Genomic DNA, 22,613 nt, shown 5'->3' with positions numbered 1-22,613 from the left:
ACGCACATGGTGGATAAAATTGTATAGGTATAGTACTTACCCTATACATAATATATATATATTCTCCATTCCCTCCCCTCCTACTCTACCCCCTGAACACTGTACAGTACGTTCTCTCTCCATACCGTACACTCTTAAACCACTGGACGCTCTTCTAAAGAGAACCATACTCCAGTCGTGCCGTTCCCCCTCCCCCTTGGGCCTTTTGTCTCTCTATACGCTTTTGCACGGCAGCAGTGAGAAGAGGAGCAAAAGCACGCAGCTCGCAGGCGTCGTTCGTGCAGTCAAGTTCGATCGCGCGTCCCATCCGCGTACGTACGCCGTATACCTACATACCGTTGGGGCTACGAGCTTTGACAGGGATCTTACTCGCTCTCGGAGTAAGTGGAGTTGTTTTTTTTTTAGTTCTCTCTCTCTCCCCCCTCGTAAGCAGTGCTTCGTCCGGTTGTTTGTTGTTCTCGTTGTCGTTCAGTAGTTGTAGACCGTTTGTAAAAGAAAGGTTGCAAAAAAGACATAGACAATAACAATATGACGATGGCTACGGAGACCGAGAACAACGGGCCAGCGGCCGAGACCAAGGACATCAAGGACGTGAAGGAGATTAAGGACGCGTTGAAGGACGAGACGCCGCCCGACAATAAACAGGACGAGGCGGCCAAGGAGTCGGCGGCCAAGGGGGACGAGAAAAAAGAGGAGGCGGAGAAGAAGCCAGAGGACGGAGCCGTGGCTGCCGCCGGTGGCGCGGGTGACGCGGCTGCCGGTACCCAGGCCGCGCCTGCCAAGGCCCAAAGTGTCCACAAGACGAATTACGAAAAGGACACGGTCTATTTGTACCAGTTCCCGAGGACGCCGCTGCTTCCCAGCATATCGCCTTACTGCCTAAAGGTCGAGACCTGGCTGAGACTCAACGGCATCAAATACGAGGTGAGTTTTTTTTTTTTTTTTTTTTTTTTTTTTTTTTTTTTTCTCGGAGTTATGTCGTTTCTTTAAGTTTAGGGTGCTATTTTTTTATATTTTGGATTTGTGTGCGTGGTCATTGGTGGATGGATGAGAGCAAGATGCAGAGGCTTGTGTGGGGAGTAGTTGCGCGGAGCGGATTGCTCTGCCTTTACTCGGGATGGAGGGAGAGTGGAGCGAGAGAGAGAGATTTTACGAGATGAAATATATCTCTCCTTTCGGAGTCTGGGCCGTACAATATCGATAGGTCTGTTTGGATACGTGTATTTATGTATGCTATTCAAGGTACGAATGGATTTTTGCTGTAATTTGAGAAAGATCGATATTGCGTGAGAAAACGGGGGTGGGACCTCCTTTGCCGCTTGAAACGCTGCTGAGATTTGCATGAATAATCACCATCAACCTTTTTTTTTAACAATTTGCGCGTGAATTAGTATGTGCTACATCAATCGGTTTGATTTGACACACTTTTTTTTTAAACACTCGCGACTGCTTTTTTCGTGCAAACAAAACGCAAGAAAAAGTGGTATAAGGTGGAGCACTTATTTCAAAGTACTTATCGCTTGAATAAGTATAACTCCGTGTAAGTATATTGTTGTATTTACTTTTAGAAGGTGTAAAATCTTAACGACTAGGTACCCTATTGTTGTACATAAAGAGAAATTACACCTCCACGTTTATAAACTCAACAACTTTGTCTACCCTGGATATACACCTATGGTGTTAACAATCATAACGCTCTCTAGTTTATTGTAGCGCATGTCGATCGTACATGAAGCCAAATTACTCTGATTCCGCGTCTGGATAAAAAAAATAATTGCCGGATGACGGAAAAAAACGAGAATTGACAACCTGGTCTATGCTCTCATACAGTGTGTTTGTGGCATGTATGCTGGATTTAGGTTGTGAAGAAAATAATTTTTCCATCGCTCCACAAAAATTATTAAAAAAAAGACAAAACGCTCACACATTTTTGGCAAACCAAAGCTGCGCAAAGGTCAAACAAGAGAAAATGGCGCGAGGGCGGTTTTTTTTATTTTACAAACTCGCAAATACGCTGCTCTCTCGCGTGAGAAACAAAGGGCGGGACATTTAAACTTTTTTCGAGAAATGAAAAAAAAACAACCCGCTAACTTCCCTCCTCCTTCCGGCTATTTTTTATATATATATGTGCGCATAAAGAGGAAGATCGACGTCGGGGAATGCGGGAGAGGCGCGTTTTTTTGCCCTGCGACTCTTTTTTTTTTTTTTTTTTTTTTTTTTTTCTCTTTCTCCAGACGATGTTCATACACGTACGTCCATGTATATGTATACATGTGGGAGCCTGACGATACGGCCGCTCTTATTGTGACGCTTGATTTATTTCGTTCTCTTCTCCGTCTTTTCGTCGTCGTCTCGAGTGTGTTTGACTTGCGCGGAGCCTCCGTATCGCTTTTGTTTACGCGGCGTATTAAATTTTATCCATCTTCGGAGCTTGGGCGTGTGTCAGCCTCTCTTTTTTCATCGTCCGTTGTATGTACAAAAGCCGCTGCGGTGGAGATCGAGACTCTAATACGATGCCTCGCAAATATCCGGATTTCGAGTGTGTACCCATCAATGATAGTGTATATCAAAAAATATTGGAGTCACAATGGAAAAAATAAAAGAGAAGATGGGCGAGAGCGCGCGGGAATGTGCGTGTATTGTGTGTGTACACATGTCATTCCGCAAACATTGAATTTCTTGTTATCGTCCAAGTGACGAGTCGCGCCTCATTGTCTCAATCGCCTTCTTTCTCTCGCCTCTCCTTTCTTTGTTTCTTGTTGACATGATCGGGACGGATGGTGGACTCACAACTCGCGCTAATCGATCGATGTTTTCCGGTAATCGGTAATCATTGTTTTTTTTTTTTTTCTTTTTTTTTTCTTTTTTTTTTTGTTTTTTATTGCGTGCGCTTCTGTTGTTACAAACGAAACTATACTGTTTGTGGCCTAATGGTGCCAAACGCATGAATTATCAGCACACCAAAACGTATTTTTATTTTGAAAATTTCCCCCCCCCCCCTGACGTGCGGACACCGTCTTATCTCTCCATAAAGCGACAGAAATAACTTTCCGAACCCAAATGGAATTTCTTCCATTTTCCGGTAATTTTATTTTTTCACCCACCGCTTCCTGCACACGTAGCGCAAGATTCTCGCACCCCCTCCCTTGTTCCACCAATTTTCTCTCGGCCCCTCCCCCCCCGCCACACTGTCATCCTTCATACATAAATTCCCGACTCCTTTCCATTACTTCTTCTTCTCCTTCTTCTTGTCTCCATTCACTTTGCTCCACCTGTGCTCGTACTATGTGCTCCTATCTGTTTTCATTCCGATCACGATTCCCCGATCCATTCTTTCCCCCCCCCCTCCTCAGCTGTCATTGTTGTTGTTATTATAGTTCGAAAGCAGCGAGCTAATATACAATAAAGTAGGGTATACCAGCGCGAGTAATATCACGCACTTTCGATACAAACACATATCCCCCGACACGCGTCATTTCACCGACAGATACCTATCGTTGGAAATGTTTGACAACCCGAACTTTCGAATATATTATTTATGCCGAGAAATCGTGCCGTAAAAATAATATCATACTGCATAATACATATACCTACGTGCACGCACTTGCGCGATCTTCGTTTATAAATTAATTACATTCAAGTAGGCCGCCGACGTCGTGTCACACTTCTCGCAGTACCTAGTATTCGCGCGAAATCATGTTCCGATGAAGGAAAAAAAAAAAAAAAAAAAAAAAAACTCACACACCATTATGTTATGCCTACGTCTATTTATGGCCTACGCGTGCGCATATATTATAAATATACTCTCTCTTTCCTCTTTTCTTGTACGATGCACACTCCCTGACTCATACCTTTTCCGTTTCATTCTGGGGCCACTTCTTCTCTTTCACTTGCACACACCCACTTACTCGATTAAAAAAAAAAAAGGGCAACTATCTCTCCCCGTCGTCGTGCACGTGTTTCGCTTCAAAGAGAAGGAAGGAGGGAACAAAAGACAGTTCTCTTGACTCTTTATTTATTCACGCTGCTCCTCCTTTTCTCCGTACGAAAGTGACGCTATTGCAAAAAAAAAAAAAGCTTCGATTATTAATACCGGCCTCTCCTGCGATTTTCACCTCCGACCTCTTCGAAGCGCGTCGCTTGTATCGCAGTCGAAGAAAAAGAAAAATCGCATCCATCGTTCTTGACGCCAATACTTGTGTATTTTACGTACGTCAGCCGATTTTACAGATAAAAATTGCGCTCCAGACGTGTAATTTGCTATGGGGATTCCGTTATCGGTACTTGTTGTCAAAAAAAGCTTGTACAACCATCCTTGATAATAGCACGTTTAGGTAAGTCACATTACAAATATATCCACACCCCCCCTCCCAAAAAAAAAATTGATCGCAATTGCATTCCTGATTGATTGAGATTATAACACCAAGAGTCTAATCAGTGCTTGAGCACTTCAGTGGATCGTGCTGTCTGGGGTATCGTCGTGTGGGCGAGAGTGATTAATGTGTAACTGTAAATACAGAATGTGTATAAATACTTTAATACGTTTTTTTAGATTGCTATAATTTTTGTAATAGTTGTTACTTCGTGCAAAATATTTTTTACTGTGTTGTATTTAAAAACTAATATTTTTTGGTAATCTTATGTCTTTCAATTTTTTTTTAAAGTTTAAAAATGTCAATAACCCTTTTTTAAGCACAACATAATTTAAGAATCGTAATCGAACTTTGCTTTATCCAATGGCACAGTCGACATTATTGTTAAAAATTGCTAGAATATGCTATAGTTGTAAAGAAATATTGATCCATGTGCATTTACAAGTTTTTCCAACAACTCGTGCCAATTTCTACTACAAATGTTGAACATTTATTTTTATTATTCAATGAACCAAAAGCGGAGCAAAATTCAATGTACATCAAATAAAACACTACGTTACTATAGTTGAAGATTTGACTGTGGTCCATCGATCGGCAATTGTGAAGCATACAGTTGAAAAAAAAAAAAAAAAAAAAAAAAAATGTTCGTCACGCCGATCGTTGAAACTGAGCTGTTTCGTCCTGTCAATATTCGCCCCCCAAGACGCACATTAAATATTTAACCAAAGATTGTGTTTTCCACAAACACACGTACGTGCTTGTCCCAACATTTGCTCTTGACGCGCGTTAACAACGCCATTTAAAACTCGTCAAACATCCTGATGCTTCAAAAGCCACCATGCACACTCGTGCTCGAAAAGGGAAATTTTCGTGCATCCTCGAGAAGACGAAGAGAAGAGACGTGAAGCCTTTAATCGCGACCTGCGCCACAGCCATACAGTCGCACACAAGTGCGTGAGACGACTATACCACGAGAGCTCCCCCTTACAAAAAAAGAGAGATAATAAGAAGAATAAAAGGCAAGGTAAGAAGGCAGCAGCATGTGGTTCGTCGACGAGAGCGAAAAAAAAAAAAGGGAAAAGGAAAGATAAGAGAGCCCCGGGTAGGTACTGCACAAACCTATACACACGCGCGCATTTACGGGCACATAATACACACGTGCGGCGCGTGTACACGTTGGCAAGGAGATATGGGAAGCTGGAAGGTCGATCGGGAAAAAGAGACCGGAGCTGCTGCAGGCAGACACCATGGCCTATACCTTATACCACACTCTGCGAGCTGTGCTGGTTTTTGTACATGCTTTTTATTGCGCACGCGAGCTGCTTTTAGGGCGCGTTCACAAGCTGAGGCCGGGCTGGTGAGATTCGTATGCACCAGTGGTGTAAAATGCTTGTATTGTTTTCTTTTTTTTCCTTAAGGTAGTAAAATCTCAACACCATAACTTTGGAAGACACTTTTATTCGAAGCCCCTTTTCAGCCCCAATATTTAAAAAAAAAACTACACCGGGCGACAGCTATTCGATCAAAAGCTCTTCTACTACCAACCCTGTAATTGAATCCTTCAGGGCTATACGTTATTCACGCAGCTAAAGAAAATTTTCACGCAATCCACCGTGTAAGTAGTACGCACACACACACACACACACACAATCTCTTTCGTACTGTACTCAAATTTTTACCAACAAATACAGCCATTGCACGGAATCGTGTATACATAAGGGGGATAGCGCGAGCCAATCTCTATCTCCCAACAGCAAACGTGCGCGCATGCAGGCGTGTCCGCACATAATATAATAGGTACATGCATAGACACATACACGATACATGTACGCGCGCGCGTGTGTGTGTGTGTACCCACCACCTAACTTACGAGCCGTTTGTTGTACATGCCGTTGTTTTTTTGTTTTTTTTGCGTCTCCGCAGCCCATAAATGCATCGCGTGGCGTTGTTCGTTACAAGCATAATCGGCATCAGGGAGTGATCTAGATTGGCAGAGCTGTATGTATACATGTGTACGATTTCTCCGGTCCGCGAGTCTTGATATTTTATTTTCCCTCTCGCTGCCTATGTATAATATATATATATATGCACTCTTGACACTTCCGCGTGCCCTTTTTCTCTCTTTTTTCCTTTTTTTTTCCTTTTTTTTTTTTTTTTTTTTTTTTTTTATTGTATATCGCAACATATTTACACGTATACAAATATATACACGCAACGGAGTACTCGCGAGGCGCCTACAGTGGGTGTTGTCATGTAGGTATATAATATACGTTACACGTATAAATCCAAACGGGCGGGACATGTTAGCGTTTGGGGCTTGTACATTTTCTCGCGGAATATATATTACGATGTGTTACGCGCAAGAGCGAGCAAGAGGATAATTATACATAAAATATGTACAACAGTGCGTGTGTGTCGGATATTGTACAGCTTGTTAACAAATTGGCATTCCTCGCGGATTAAGTGATAGGAAAAACAACGACAGCGCGCCGCCTCCTTTGTGTACCCTATAACATGCATTTGCGATCTTGATATTGTGTGCGCGCAAGCAAGTATATTTTACCGGCAGCAAGTCAGCAGCTCGTTGTCAAGAGAATGAGAGTCGGCGACGACGACGTATCGCGTAACGCTTTGCAACATTTTTATATATACGTTACCCTAACATGTCACGATGATATTTTACCTACAGTATTTTTTGCGACGCTTACCTACATGTGCATGTTCATCTTATACATATATTATATTTATTTCCTTTTCTCTCTCTCTCTCTTTCTCTTGTTCCTCAACCACCAGCAGCTTATGTCTTTCCGATATTTATTCGGCCAATCACCACCTTGTATACATGTTTTGCTAAAGTAGGCATTCAATGTACAGATTACACAAAGATTGCAGGTTAATTTTTTTTTTTTTTTTTTTTTTTTCCTCAAGGTCACAGACAGAGTCCGCCTGAGGAGCGTGATTGCATGATCCTGGTTTGATTTCAACTTATTCACCGAATCACGAGTTTTTGTTACAAAAATAACGAGTAGTGGCTCGTAGTGGCGTGTGGGTTTTAGAATCGAGTGTATCGCGTGCGTGCTACCACTTTTAATTGACCGGTTGTTTGCTCTGCGTCATAAAAATTTAGAATTTCTACTGTACATCATTGTTAGTTTATTCCCGTACGGTCGAATTGATCGATTTTCTCTTACAACTTTTTTTCCAATATATCATTCGTCCCTCCATCCGGACCATAATGAGATAATGGTTATAGTTCTTTTTTGCGGAGAGCGTTTCGCAAATCACGGGCACGCACTTTCTTTCGTTAGTCCCACAATCATCATCGCTCCCCTCGTTTTAATACTTCATTACTGCACGCGTGTCCACTTTTGATGGTAATGGCGAGTAACGCCAGTAAGGCGCAAAAACGAGGGAAACGGATGCACGCGAGTATATACCTACACCTTAGTAGCTGCAAGAAACAACCTTATAGAATATGGAGTTTTGCGCCCCCCTCCCCATCCCTTTTTCTCCCGTACACACACGTTACCGAGTCACCCTCTTTTATTTGCCTGTGTATACGTGTTGTGTGTGTGTGTTGATGTGTAAAAGGACTAGGGGAGGGTGGCAGGGCAGAGCAACCTAATATACACACACATGCGTACACCATAGTATATAATATGGGTGTATAGGTGGAGAGAACATACCGGCTGAATTATCGATCCGCCACTAGCTATAACACATTGTGCGCGCACACACTTTTCTCCCTTAAGTATATTCCTTTCATACCCGCGTTTTTTTGTCGTTCGTTCTTTTGTTCTTGTTCGGCACCTTTTTGTTGATGGACGCGTGTGTGTGTGTCTGCGAGTATACATGTGCGCCACTCTTGAACCGAAGACCATCAGAGAGAGAGAGAGAGAGAGGGAAGCTCGATAAGATGCAACGTGTACACGTAGAATGTAACATGGTCTGTGGCAACGACACGGTGGGTGCGTGGGCTGAGGATGTTCGGTACTTATTTCCTATAGTTTGGAGGATGGATTGATGTTGCTCGGCCGGATTTTCCGGTGTCGTGCAGCGGCAAATTTCCGAATGACACGTTGCACAGCATTTATATAGCCTCGCGTGATGCAGGAGCTTAGATTCGAGGCTGAGATTGAAAATTTCGATGGAGAGAGGAGGTACAGGGCCATATATATATACTTACGGTAATTATTTGCCTACTGTGCATATGTATACAGTGTTACACGTACGAATGAGTTTAGCTGCTTAGGAAAGTGTAGGAGGGATGAGGCATCGTGTAGGGGGTCTTTTTTTTTCTCTCTTAAAGAGGCTTTTTTTTTTGTCCCAACCGAGTGTACAGTTTGTTACGAGGGATTACTCGTTGCATGGTTGAGTAGACTGAAAAATAATTATTTCAAGGGATGTGTGGCAAAGGTGCGACATTATGTGCACAGTTAGCGCAAAGTGGAGCATTGACAACAATATAAATACATGCATATATATACTTTTGTAAAACATGAAAATTGAGTCAACGATTCATGAGTAGTGCTTGGAAAACCATATAAACCAAAAACCAAGTGAAAAAGTTCGTTCTCGAGTTTTAAGTACAGCGCGCACTGTCAGCACACACTATATATATATATATGTACAACAAGAGCCCTTAATATCGTGCCTACTGCCCGTAATTTCGCCGAAATTCGCGTACGCGAAATCAACGGCCCGATGTAGGCCAGCTCGTTAAAATACAATAGTAGTATACGCTGCTAACTCGCACCCATGTATATATATATATATACATTATATGCCAGTGCCCACACCAGAGCAGCACTACAATGTGTTACCCCTGTGCGACGACTTCATTTTGATTAAAACGCCCAACCAAGCTGCACGTATACTTACATATAAAGGTACTTTTGATGCATGATGTATACGTGCAGGGGGGTGCGTGATTGTCCTACATTTTTTATGTGTTTTTTTTTTCTCTTAAATTCATCAAAAATATCGCAGGAAACAAACCAACTCGCCTACAAGGTAATACTACACACCATCGCTGTAAGTACGCAAGGCACGAGAGAGAAAAGGGGCTCAATCAAAGTCACTTCTCCGCTTGGCACAGCGTTAAAAACACAAAACCCCCGAAAGAGGGAAAGTGCATATTACGTGCAGCGACCTCTCGATCCCCGGAGCAGCTAGTACGTACACCTGTATTGTGTGTGCGTGTGTGTATTATATTCATGCACAACCTCCCTCTCTTGGGGGTGTAAACGCGCGGGAGGTTAGCCGAGTCGCGCGAAGGGGTCGAGGATTTTCGCCGGTCGTTACCCGGTTATTGGCCAAAGCCGAGGTTGAACCACCTCTATGCTGCTACTGTACGCGCGCGCGCGCGCATTGCCACCCCCTCCCGTATAAGTGAGTGCATGCATGTGTGTGGAGAGGTACAATGTTATAGGTATATATGGGTACCACTGACGCGGGTGTGTCGAAGGAAATCGCTTTTCCAATATCCGATTCAGCTACACACTGCTCCGAGACTGAGAGCTATCACACATAAGTAGAGGTGGGGGGGGGTGTACGGTTACTTATATATATACATCCTTGTGTGTTTTTTGCTCTACCAAACAATTGCGGTCCATCATTGTTCTTTTAGGCTCAGAGGAGTGCAAAAGTTGGGCCGTGGCTTGGGGTTTCGGGTGTACGCGAGTGAACAAGGGGGATGGTGATGAAAAGCTCATCGCTGATATATGTATATTATATACCTATAGCGAAGGAATTCCTTGCTGTAGGGATTAACGAGATTATACTCGGTTCGCCGCGGGAGGTCGAGGACTGGCTCTTCTCCCGACGATCGACAGCTTCCCTCCTCCTTTTATTTGACTGAATATGCATGGGGTTCGATGTTGATGGAAAATATGGAAAAACACCCGAAGCACATTTAAAGCATGAATCCTCGATGATGCGTGTGTAAATTGTTTTTTTTTTTTTTTTTTTTTTTTTTTTTCTTCTCGTCGTAATAACTGCTATACGCTCGTTATTTTATTTTTTTCGGCAAACTGCGCGCTTGCACGTTTTTTAAACCAGATAAAAACGAGGTCGTTGAAAATAAACATAAAAAGCAAGTCTCTATCGAAGAGAAGAAAGTACATATATACACAAAGTACGTAAATATAGTGCAGAGAGAGAGAGAGAGCAATAAAGCTCAGCGCGCGAGAGGCGCTCGCTTTGGACGGAACTTTCACGATTCCGCGAAAATATTAATCGCGTTTGTACGAGAGGCTTTGAATCTATTTCCCCCCCCCTCCCGCTCATTCCTGCCGGACTTTTACGGCGCGGGATAATTTACGCGCGTGTAAAATGCTTTCTAATTAAAATGTAACTAATGTTGCGGGCCCTGGACTTGGATGAATTAATAAAGTTGGCCGAGGTATGCGCTCGGAGGAAATTTCTCGTTGGATTCCGCGCTGCGGTACCGGGAATCGCGATTTTTCGCCATATTTGCCATCGCGCGAAAAAACATAGGGAAACAAAAAAAAAAAAAAAAAAAAAAAGATGCGGAACCCGCGGAGTTGGTGTGCGTGAAACACGTGATCCGATGTTAATCTCGAAAAGGCCTTGTGTTTTTTTTTTTTTTCTTTTTTCTTTTCAACGCGACATGTTTCCCCGTTTTCGCAAATTACAAACGAGAACGACTCTCGCGAAAGATAAAGTAATACACGCGCCCCCAATTAGCCTAATACCACCCGGTTCACGCCGAAGGGATAAACCATGAAACTCGCATTAAATAAGCCGGGTACCGTTCACAGATGCTAAAAGCAACCGCAACAACCCACGGCTCCTCAATTATTAATCCAACGCAAAAGTTTACCCTCGCAGAAAAAAAAAAATTGGAAATTCAAGGCAATTCTGGAAAAAAGAAATTATTGCCACCACCGAACGAAAGGAGACTCCTTTATCCCCCTTCTCGTATCTTGGATACACCTAAAAGGACTAGCGCGCAAACGTATACGTATACACCTATGCGTGCAGTAGCACAGGGGAAAAGCTTCGCGTGCTACACCCTCGTCGTCGTCGGTGACGACTATACCACCACCACCCTCGTATCGTGTTATACTGGGAGAAGAGTAGTAGTAGTAGTAGTGGCGACGTCCTGTCGGGGGGGTGCTTCGAACGTATACGTATATACATATATGAGTATAGGAGGGGGTGTGAAAATCGGTGGCGCGCAAACGCGTATATATGTACCTATTAAGGGTCTCTCTCTCTCTCTATCGCTGTCGAGTTTCTACTTTTCGTTTAAACAGAGATTCGGGGAGAACAGCCACCGATCGAAGAAGAGATTGGGGGCTATAGGAGGAAGGGCGGGAGGGAGGTGGACTACATAAGTACAGGTCTTGCTCACGTATACGTGTATGTACATCAAGCTAGCAGCACCAAGTAAAAACCTCTATTTTTTAAAGCTTGGGCAAATTGTCACTAATTCGTTGCTATTTACAAAACCGAGGCAAAACAGAATATTCGCTAGCTTGAAAGCACACGTCGCGTATCTCGACTTTGGAAGGGGCTAACGAGCAAATCTGCAAGCGGTACAATTTGTTTGACGTTTCAATGGAGCGACATTGCTGCTTAATTTGAATAATTTGGTTAAAGAGTACCCGCGCAAGGTACGTGCGTTTTTTTTTTTCCTCTTTCGTATGATTAAAATTTAATCGATTTTCATACAAAATATACGTTTCGCGGTATAGGAGCTTTTTTCTTTCTTATATGAACAATACAATAAATCCATTGTACCCCCCAACGTGAATGCGAAATTCGCATTGTTTCCGAAGCTCAAAAGACGCATCGCCCATTGTTCGCAACTCGTTTGATTCTCTCGACGCGCGCCTTTTGCTTATTGCAAGCAAATTGTTAATTACGCTGATGCACGTCAAACTACTTTTAACGAGACTATATATATATATATTATACAAGTAATTCAATACGATATAATATACCGGCCATCATTGATCCCTTCCATTTACCATAACCGTACAACGTGTGCCCGGTAATTTACGGTGATTAAATCTTGGGCTTATCCCTCGTGTAAAATTTATCACCAAAGTGGGAGAAAATTCTGTCGAGCTAAGAGAAAGACGACATCATGTACAACAGAAGAGGGTAAGTACAGGTATACCTAATACAAAGAACGATCGACTTTTGCGCTATACAGAGTGCTGGTATATATATAAGTACACACCGGCGAACGCCCTCTCGTCTCGGATTGCACGAAGTGGATACGCGTGTATCTGTGTGTCCTGCTGGTCCTTCGTGTCTATGGGTATATATTGGCCCCCCCGAGTGAGTGTTCCTATATACGTAGTATATGTCTCTAAGGCGTGACGAGTTTATATACCTGATGGGGATAGGAGGAAAAACGACACAAAGGGGGTGACGCCGAAAAGATGAGAGTTATATTGCACTGCAGGCTCTCTGGAAATTGCTTTTTCTTTTATAGCGGGAGGAGGAGACGACTTTCCGTTAAGGTATATAGGGTGCAGTCACGGGCTCTTCGACAAAGTCAAGGTATAGTCGAACATTAAACAGATTTTCATTGGCGGAGTCGGGTGTACAAGTTCCTTTTGTTTTGCCAGGAAAGTTGAGGTATCCCAAATGGAGAAAGAAAAAAAAAGGTTTTTTCGCGTAGACTAGGGAACTGGAGGATCGAGGGTGCGGTATGTGCGGTCTGTTTGTTGAGGGTGTTGACGGATCTTCTCAAGCCTCCCCTCCCCCCCACTCGTACGAAGTTTCGTGGGAGTAAAGTTATTGGATCCTTATCTGAAAATGTTTTGAGGTGCTCGAGACGGGCCCTGTCACCTCTACGATCAGTAAAGTTTTTCTTGAAACGTTTGAAGCAACATTGGTACTATTTTCCTCCGAGGGCGAAGATTTTACTATTGACTTGGCTGATCCACATCATGTACATGTTACATAGCGTGACGAAAAGGACAATATTTTTATTTATGTACGAAAACATAACGTGTAATGTGTCAGGAACCCATGTGACGTAATATTCCGGTTTTTCGTTGTACAATAAATCCCGTTGTACCACGTGTCTGGTCGTATCTCTCTCGTTTGAGACACTACATTTTCATATTACGCACGTACTATACGGAAACAAGACACGAATGCAAATCATTAGAAAAACAATATAAAAAGCGTATGCACCGAATAATAGAAAAGCTGAATGTTTGTAAGGTATAATCTCCTCCTTCTGTTTGGACGCGCAATTCAATTAAAACCCCAAGACACGGGGGGTATGAGTCGTGAGTCTTTGAGAAAGAATATAAATATTGTTGACCTCTTGCGCACGACGAAAACTGGAAAATATAGGAGCGAAACAGGATAGCATTGTCCAGTGCAGGGATTCCTTTGGTCGGCACTAACCATACATACACACACGGGGATTCTCGCTTTCCTCTCTCTTGTCTCTGCCCCGAGCCAACGACCACGACGGCGATTATAAGGGTCGGCTCTCCACCTATACATTAAAACCACCGCCATAGTAAATACCTGCTGAGCGCCGCCACGGTATCCCTCTCTCTCCCTCTCACTTGAGAATTCGCATTCCTGTTCGACGCCCTGCACCCATACACATTCTGAGATGTGGGTATATATATTTGTGTGTGCTTGCGCGGCCTTGCCGTAGAGAGAGACTTGCCTTACATATGTATATATACCTGCGACCTGCTAAGGAATCTCCTCGACTTACGTTACGTATACATATATACCTAACGTTTGCGAGAGGAGGATACCTACCGCAGGAGTTGGTACATTTGGCCTGCTTTTGAGGTGGGATATGACACGACGCGTCGCATTTATGATTTTCACTTTCAAGATGGTTTTTAAGCGGGGCTTGGAAACTATCTCAAGGTTTTTTCTGGAGACGGTCGATTGGATTTTTTTTCCTCGGGTCTGGGTGCTCCGAATGATCCCCACCTGAATCGAGATTCCAGTTTGATATGGGATTTAGAAACATTGGTCAGCCACACTTATAAGTAATTCAAAGTAATAACTCCTCTAGTAATGTAGTAATATATAATTTCTCGCCACCCACGAGACATCGCGAGACATCCTAGTAACGCAAGTCAGCGTGTTACCGTAATTAGGAGGAATTACTAGATAGAAAAACCAAAGACACTCGAGTCGTCGACACCAATTTACGATCCCTATATATCATTTGTTGTCCTTTCTTCGCCCCTACATATATATTGTCATTTGTTCCACGTGACACGAACACCTAATCCTTCCACATCCTGCTTGTAATCCAGTCCAGCTGCAACTCGTTCGGAAACCGTAAATCAGACGGAAACGCGGATGCGCCGAAAGTTTACGCAATAGTATATCCTACTCCTCTTCGCTGATTAGGCTCGAAAGGAGTGGAGGAGTGACCGCTTATACGAGAAGGAATTCGTGGCACGCGGCTTTGCTCGTCCATCCATTCGCGGGAGTGACTATTAGCTCTTACGGTGCGAGTGTCCATCGCTCTGAATGTAAACACGAGCCCCGGAGAGTATATATATATATATATATATATATATATATATATATATATATATTATATAATGTGCCGTTGGTTTCATTCCTTTTTTTCTCTGTATACTTACCTCTTGGTCTTGTCTCTGCGGATTAGACGTGTCTCTTCCTTCCTCTCTTCGGGCTCGCGCGCTCCGCATACCGGAAGAAGCACAACGAGGAGCATATAGACCAAGCACACGCACACGGGAGAGCTCGAGCGAGCGGTTTTTCTAGCACTCGACGATCGCGCGAGAGGGGGATGATGTGGGTTACGCAAGAGAAGTCGGACGAGACACTAGTCCAGCCTGGTGGCTGTTAATCTTAGTACCACCGAGGGTTTTTCTACTCTTGAATATTCAACAACTCGTGTTGTAAGTTGTAACCGAATCCGTAAAGTATGTAAGTGGTGAGTGTTGGAAAAAATATCCGATAAATTGCCAATCGATGCCACCGTTTGGGCAAAGGGACGAGAGGCAGAGAGCACGTAGTAGCAAATCGTTATTGCTGCTTGCCGACGTAGCTCATTGGACGAGTACTCGACTGCTGCCATTATTACCGTTACTATACATACATGTGCCTACATTGATCTCTCGATTGGTACGGCCTGCGTATAGCTTTGGCTTGTGGGAATGCTTATTTTTCGTTTAGTCCATGGCAAAAACATCAAAATGGTGTAAGTTGAGGGTGAGGATTAGGTTCGATACTACAACAGTCCCGAAACCTTGTGGATCGTTAACTTGACTTCTTATTAATGACTCGACTCCAATTATCCAGAAATAAAGCTTTGCAGCTGAAAAACTTGCTTTCTCTCAATCACCAAGTGTAACGTCATAGGACTGTGAACTGCATATAGTTATTACCCACCGCAAAGAGCAAAAGATGATGTTGGTATATCAAAAGAGATCGCTGATCGTCAAGGGGCCGAGCCCGAGACAAGTGACGTTTCATCGAATTCCGTTCTCATCGCCACGATCATCGGCTCATCGTCCTCCACGACATTCCGCTGCAGTTGCAGTAGTTGATGGATGAGTAAACAAATGAAAAAAAGAGCGCCCTAAATAAATCTCGTTCGCATCTCTCTCTCCCTCTCTCAACAACGAGTTCGTTGTCTCCCAATTGCCGGGGCATGACGCGCGCAGTGCCCGTTTCTCCTTGCAAGCAGTGCAATATTATTTTTCATCGCCACCGTTCCCGGGATGATCGACAAAGCTCTCTGTGGTTTTTCTTTCTCTCGCAATAATTCAGTTGGATGATTTTGAAATACCTTTTACTGCATGGGCAGTCGTGTAGTCACAAATAAGTACGTACTTTGAAAGTTTCGGAACAATGAGTTGAAATCCTTGCCGCGCAATAATTAATGTATGAAAAATACGTACAAAACGCTCCAGCCTTCGATGCTCGGCATTGAAAAACCCTCGACTTCCTTTCCTTTTTCTTTTTGTTTTAAATACACATATATATATTTATGCATGCAACGTGCAGGTCTGCCAAAAGAGTCGAAAAGTATATTCACACGTACATGTAGTCCAAGTGGACGAATAAACGTACATTAGAGTCATCCATCCGTTTGTTTCGCCAAACGATGAGCGAAATTGCCCGACAATCCCGATGAATTTCCGGTTTTACTTGCACACCTTTTTGTACACATGCATACATATATACAGTTATATCCTCCTCTTCCACTTCTGTCTGCTCTTTCACGGGCACATGCACCACACACGTAAAAATATATTTTTCCGTCTGCGCACACGTGCACACCTAGACGTTTTGCACACACGCTATGCAAAATATAATGTCACGCGATGGTATATAACGCCCAGGGACGTCAAATTAATTATACGTATATAGGCGTTGAATTTATTTTATATTGTCCTACACACTCGCGTGTGTGGCGTTTTAAATTTAATTTTGAAGGCTATATTGAGACAAAAAAAATGTAAGTAGTTCTTTGCGCCAGAGCAATATGCGGCCTTGCATAAAAAGAACAATAAAAATAGTGAAGTACGTGCATCGACTTTGACGATTAATATTTCGAATGAAATTTGTTTTTCAAGTGACGCTGCGTTGCCACCTCTGAAACAACAATGTCCTTCCCTAAGCAAATGTTGACGTGTTAGTTGAGGTGATGACCATACCAATCAAACGACTCCGAATTCCCCGAGGAAAAAGAAAGCCACTTAAATTCCCAACCCTTTGATCAAAAGGGAACTGCATTTTTCAGCTTTGCGTGGGCCATCGCCGATTCGAAACAAGATTCAAAAAGAAGGCCCACAGTGTCAGACTACCACGATCACGTACACCCGACGAGCACCATGTCGTAGTGCAGTACGGATTCAAGCGAAAAGAAACTGCACGCTGCACTTACGAGAGAAGCAAATGGAACGAGGGATGGGCCCAACCGGGGCGTTTACAGCGTGTGTGCTCTCGCATGTGAATGGTTAGTCATGGGAATCGACTCTCCGGGCCGCTCTCTGCTACTGCTCTTCCTTTTTTCTCCCTTTCCTTTCCCTTTTCTTCTTCCCCTTCGTATATATTATATACATGGAGGTTCCTGGCGTTTTATTGTCCGATGAGTTTGTGCACGTACGATACGATACAATCGCATATATACGGTGAAGCATGATAATTACGGCCGGAGGGGGAGTCGCATCGTCCCGAACCTCTTGTCCGGCTAAATGACTCGAAATGAAATTTCACGTCCGCGCATGGATGCGCATGGCGCTGTTTGACACCCAATCGAGGAAACGTTTAATGTGTGTATATTGTCTCTATGATCGTGTGCGACCACTCTGAAATTTTGCTGAGGAAAAAATTACGTATAATGGGATGAGGTTCGAACAGAAGACCATCTGTATCTTTCGATCGAAACATTCAATGTTCCCTTTTTGTCGGGGATCCAAATGATCAATCACAGATCACTTGCTTATATAAGCCAACTCTGTATTCTCATACAATTGTAGCTCTCAAGTCCTCGATATAGAGTGACACGTCCATGTCCTTTACATGTGTGATATAACGTGTATCATACCGCCGATGAATCAAAAAAAATCAACGACCCTCCTGTCGTCTCCGTCATAGTCATTTACGGAAAAAGAAAATCCAGCGGCACCCGCATACACACGCACACATACCTATGTTTATGTTATACCACCATGGCGCACGACGTGTTGATGTATAAACAAGGGCGTTGGCGTCGCTTCATCATACCTCGTTATTCATTCGATCTCTCTTTCCCTCATGCCTCTTTCTTGTCTCGTTATATCCCCGTATATTGTGATATTTATATACACCCACAAGTGGTGGTGAGAGCCATTCCTTGCTCGCCGTCTCTTATTCTCTTCTCCTGCGGATTATTTATCGTCATTAACGCTGCCTCCTTCTCTTCCCCTGCCTGCATTGGTCAAAGCCATCGGTCACGAGGAGGGTCATCGGAGCTTTTCACAATCCATCCTTTGTCTACTTAATATTTTTCTTCTGAAAAATTTAATTTACGCATCAGTGTGTGTGTGTGTGTGTGTGTGTACACTCCGATGACCTTCGCAAGCTCGATAAAACTCGAAAAACACGCATTATCGTTGCTACAACAATTATATACGTAAATATGCATAGGCTTGGGAGACAAATACCAAACGTTGTGCACACACAAACAGAGGATTCCAGTCGCATTCCTCGTTGCAATAACATTGGGTGTGTGAGCTTGTTTATAGGAGGAAAGAAAAAAAGAAGAAAAAAAAATGCGCGACTCGCTAATTGCAATTAGGAGCGCGAGAATGTCACCCGCAACGCACGCTGTGTGTATACTAAATAATCATCGGGCGATGATTTAAATGTCGAGCGAGCGCGTCCACCGCTGTAAGACGAGCTACTACATTCCGATTGTGAAAATCACACCTGACGCGTGCTCGCGCGCCCAAGTATCCCGTCGCGAGTGACTGCTCGTTTCTAATTTGTACTTTTTTTTTTTTTTTTTTTTTTTTTCATAGTTCAATGATGAATAAAAATACAAATAAATGGCCACTTTTTTAATACCAAGCAGCGAGCGTCAGTCGGGCCAGAGGATGAGCCGCTGCGCTTTGATTTTTCTTTTTTCAGCCAATAGAGCTAAAAGCATCTGATGGTCATCCGGTGCGCGTAACGGTACGCGTGCACGCATGTAGTTCCTCTTTGAAGCTCTCCACCGACCGCGAAACTTCAAAAGCAAAGGAGAGCCCGTGGTATAATGGCACAGAGGGCACGTTTAGCTTTGACCGCGTGCGTTTGAGTGGGGAAAAAAAAATAATACCTACATCTGTCTACGCTTCTGCAATGGCGCGTGGAAAGCGTGATAACTCTCTCGACCTCTGACGTGCTACAAATTCGCGTATCGATGGATGCGTGTGCTTTTTTTTAGAAAAAGCTTTAATTGAAGCCGTTCTGTGTATTTATGGTATGACGTACAATTACACCTATACATATGTGTATATATAATATAATGGTCTCTTGGAAGAAAAAAGAGGCAATAAACTTCAACAGCTTGCACGTGGCGGCACCATTACAATACAAGCAAGCAACGCGCGGTAATGCTCGGTTAATCAGGATTAGCCATGGTTTGTTACCAAAGTGGGTCAGTGGGCCCGAGAAAGGAGGAAAATGGTGCATGTAGTTCGTGTATACATGCTGTTACGTTAAAATGTACGCACGTGTACATATGGACAGTGATGATTTTTGTTAAGGTAGTAACAACGTGTAACGATGACCAGCTCCATCATTCATATACTACAGGTATATATAATAATAATAATATGTACTATAATGTCGTGTTATATAAAGGTGTAATTGGTGCGGTGATGGTGTGCATTGCTTGCGTCAGCAGTTTCTGCCTCCAATAAATTGTGCTTTAACTATAAGTAGTAGCACATACAGTTGTACTTCCAAAGTTATATTGCCGTATAGTAGAGTCGTGTACCCGTTGAGGGAGCGGGAGTTTTACTCCGTAGCTCGTAAACCTCATTCGCTTGAGCTTTGTGTACGTATAGCTTTTCGTTGAGTCAGTAGCAAATGGGTACTTAAAAAAAAATAAAATAAAATAATTGGAATCTGAGTTGAAATGATGAATCACCGTAGAAATCTGTGCGATACTTTTCAATGGACGATTGTAGGTCTTTTTTTTTATCAGCGCACTCGCAACAAAAGCCGAAAAACCACCCAACCACTTGATTGCCTGTACGAGTAAAATATCCATCATCATTGAAAATACATACGCACGCGTTTATTTGATCCAGTCTCAAGTCGTGCACAATCCTTTAAATCCCTCGTCTTTCAGTGCGCAGCAGCGACGGGGATGTATCAAAGGGAGCTTTCTCGATCGCGAGTCGAGACCCACGCAGAGAGAGCAAACAGTAGCAGTGGCTATATTTTTATCGAAAGACAGGAGCGGTCGGCGGTGTGACTCATCCTCCCTCTCGTCTCGAGATATTAATATTTTACTTATGGAAGAGATAAAGTTGATAATAACGCGATTGCGGCTCCTCCTACTCCTCTTTGCTGTTCTTGATGACTTTACGGAGAACGCAATCGATGCCCCTCCCCAACACTGGCTGTACACACACACACATCATGTGGATGAAAAAAACAACAAAAAGTATATACATACCACAAGTATAACATGATAACTCCATCGTGTGTGAGTTGCCTCCTCTCTTTGCGAAGCAACTTGCATTCAAGTGATGGGGAATCGTATAAACGGACTCCACTCTTCGCGTCCCGTTGTCTGCACCATGCTTTTTTTCACTTCAATCTCCGTTCGATACGCTCTCTGCCTCTCTACCCCCTCCCCCTTCCTCCAGGGAGACTTCACAGTTATACATGCACTGCGCTGCTAAGAGCATTTATGGTTTAATGGCTCATTGTTAGCTGCTACTATATACTTACTTACTACCGCTCATGTGGCTCTCTTGATTGAATTTACAGTTTTTGTCTACGTGTTGTATATATATATCTAATAAATCGGCCGGCCATAGGAATGAGAGAAAGTTGTGACAAAGCCCCACTTTAATTATGTACATGGGGGCTACCGTCATTCTGCCCTTTTTAATTGGCCATTGGGAGACAATACTATATAATCGGTTTTAGGAGCTTCCAGTGATATGGTTGTTATGGAGGCTGAGTGGAGTATACATGGATGATTGTTGGCGACATACTTTGGATTTGTTTGCGCTAATGGTATTGCCGTGCATTAAATTGGAGAGGGATGCTTACGTGAGTTGAAAGGGGAAAAATGTGTACAAGTGTCGGGTAGTATTTACTTATAGAGGTTCTTGAAAATATAATTTTTTTTTTTTTTTTAATGGTTAAGTAGCTGCTTCTCAATGGTCGTAAAATTAATTAATATCGCTAGCTGTTTCGAGCTCGTGATGATGATGTCCACTTATTATCGTTTCTCTCTCGTCTTCGCAAACGAGATTGGAGTGTCTTCTTTTTTATTCGCAATCAAAGTCTTCCTCTTTTTTTTTCATTCATTTCTTGTCTCGTTTTGCTCTCGATGAATACAGTGTAGCTATACGCTTCTTCTCTCCTGTGTATGAATATTATAAGATGATGATGACGGCACATCATAATCGTCCACAGAAGAGATAAGCCACTTTTTTTGCACATCCTGTCTCTCCATTTAAAGCCCCATGGCTTTTATATTGAGCTTGACGAGAGGGATTAATCGATTGTTTTGAGAAATGAGACGCACACACTCGAGAGCGTGATGTAGCATTTCAAAATTTGATGTGTATCCCTCCCAAGAGGATTTTTTTTTTTTTTTTATACACGTTGTTATATTATTGATTTGAAAAACGTGTCTCTCCTCCGAATATAAGATACTCCAAAAGAAACATACGTACATATCGAGAAAAGACGAAGAGGAATGCGATATTATTTAAAACATGCGAGATCGAGTGCAAGCAGTAGCAATTCGACAGCTTGGATCGTTCAAGATATTATATATATATAGTACTTGGAGAAAGAGTGGCCGGAGAAGAAGAGCCGATGCTTGTGTGTTCATTCCTTACTGCGTATTGTAAATTGTATGTGTATCATGTACGGCGCATTGAGTGACGACCGCCGAGGAATGTTATTTACCACTGCTAACTTGCAAATTGTATATATGTACGACAAAGGAAGAGGGAGTGCAAGAACATATTTTTTTTTTTTTTTTTATTTTTTATTTTTTTTTTTTTTTTTATCGCGTGACAGCAGTAGCTTCTGTTTTCATGATGATGATGATGATTATAGGCGTACGTGCAAAGTGATGCGTAATCTCTTATTCTTTCTCTCCGTTGCGACGGAATTTAATTGATGTTTTGAATTCTTTTCGAGTGAATCTACGCTTGTGCGCATGTTTGATTGTACAAGGAGAAATTTTAATAAAAAATTATAACAAACGTTGAAAAAAAATTACAATCAAGTGCTAAATGATTTCTTTTTTTTGTTTGTTACAGGTGAGTAATCAATACGGGTGGTACGATGGATTTCTCAGGGTTGTTTTTTTTTGCCTGACGAGAGCGTAAGTACATGCACTTTCAGTTAAATGAAATATCGGTTGCAAAATAACGTTGCGTTTAAGCATTTTTTTTTTTCAACACTCGTGCACCACCTAACCCAGTTTCTTTGAAATATTTTTTTTTTTTTTTTTTTTTTTTTTTTTAGCACAAACAATGAACCAGCAAAGAAAATAAAAGTGAA

At 42.7% G+C, this 22,613-nt stretch overlaps 1 protein-coding gene across 2 annotated transcripts in view; it reads left to right on the top strand.

The window, feature by feature from the left end:
* Positions 1 to 242: 242 nt before the first annotated feature.
* fax (failed axon connections) overlaps positions 243 to 22,613 on the top strand; it is a 48,624-nt gene continuing 26,253 nt past the window's right edge. Inside the window, exon 1 of one of the 2 annotated variants that reach the window (XM_014352579.2) lies at positions 243 to 924. In XM_014352579.2, the coding sequence (XP_014208065.2) occupies positions 529 to 924 (396 nt within the window). In that variant the 5' untranslated portion in view covers positions 243 to 528. The remainder of the gene's footprint in view (positions 925 to 22,613) is intronic. The other variant, XM_014352580.2, reaches the window with a different exon arrangement.

This window comes from Copidosoma floridanum, unplaced genomic scaffold (assembly GCF_036245765.1).
Source record: "Copidosoma floridanum isolate Cflo_tuat_1 unplaced genomic scaffold, Cflo_Japanese_pri ptg000021l, whole genome shotgun sequence".
Lineage (NCBI taxonomy): Eukaryota > Metazoa > Arthropoda > Insecta > Hymenoptera > Encyrtidae > Copidosoma > Copidosoma floridanum.
Note: the sequence above shows the minus strand (reverse complement) of the source record. Positions and strands in the feature narration are given on the sequence as shown.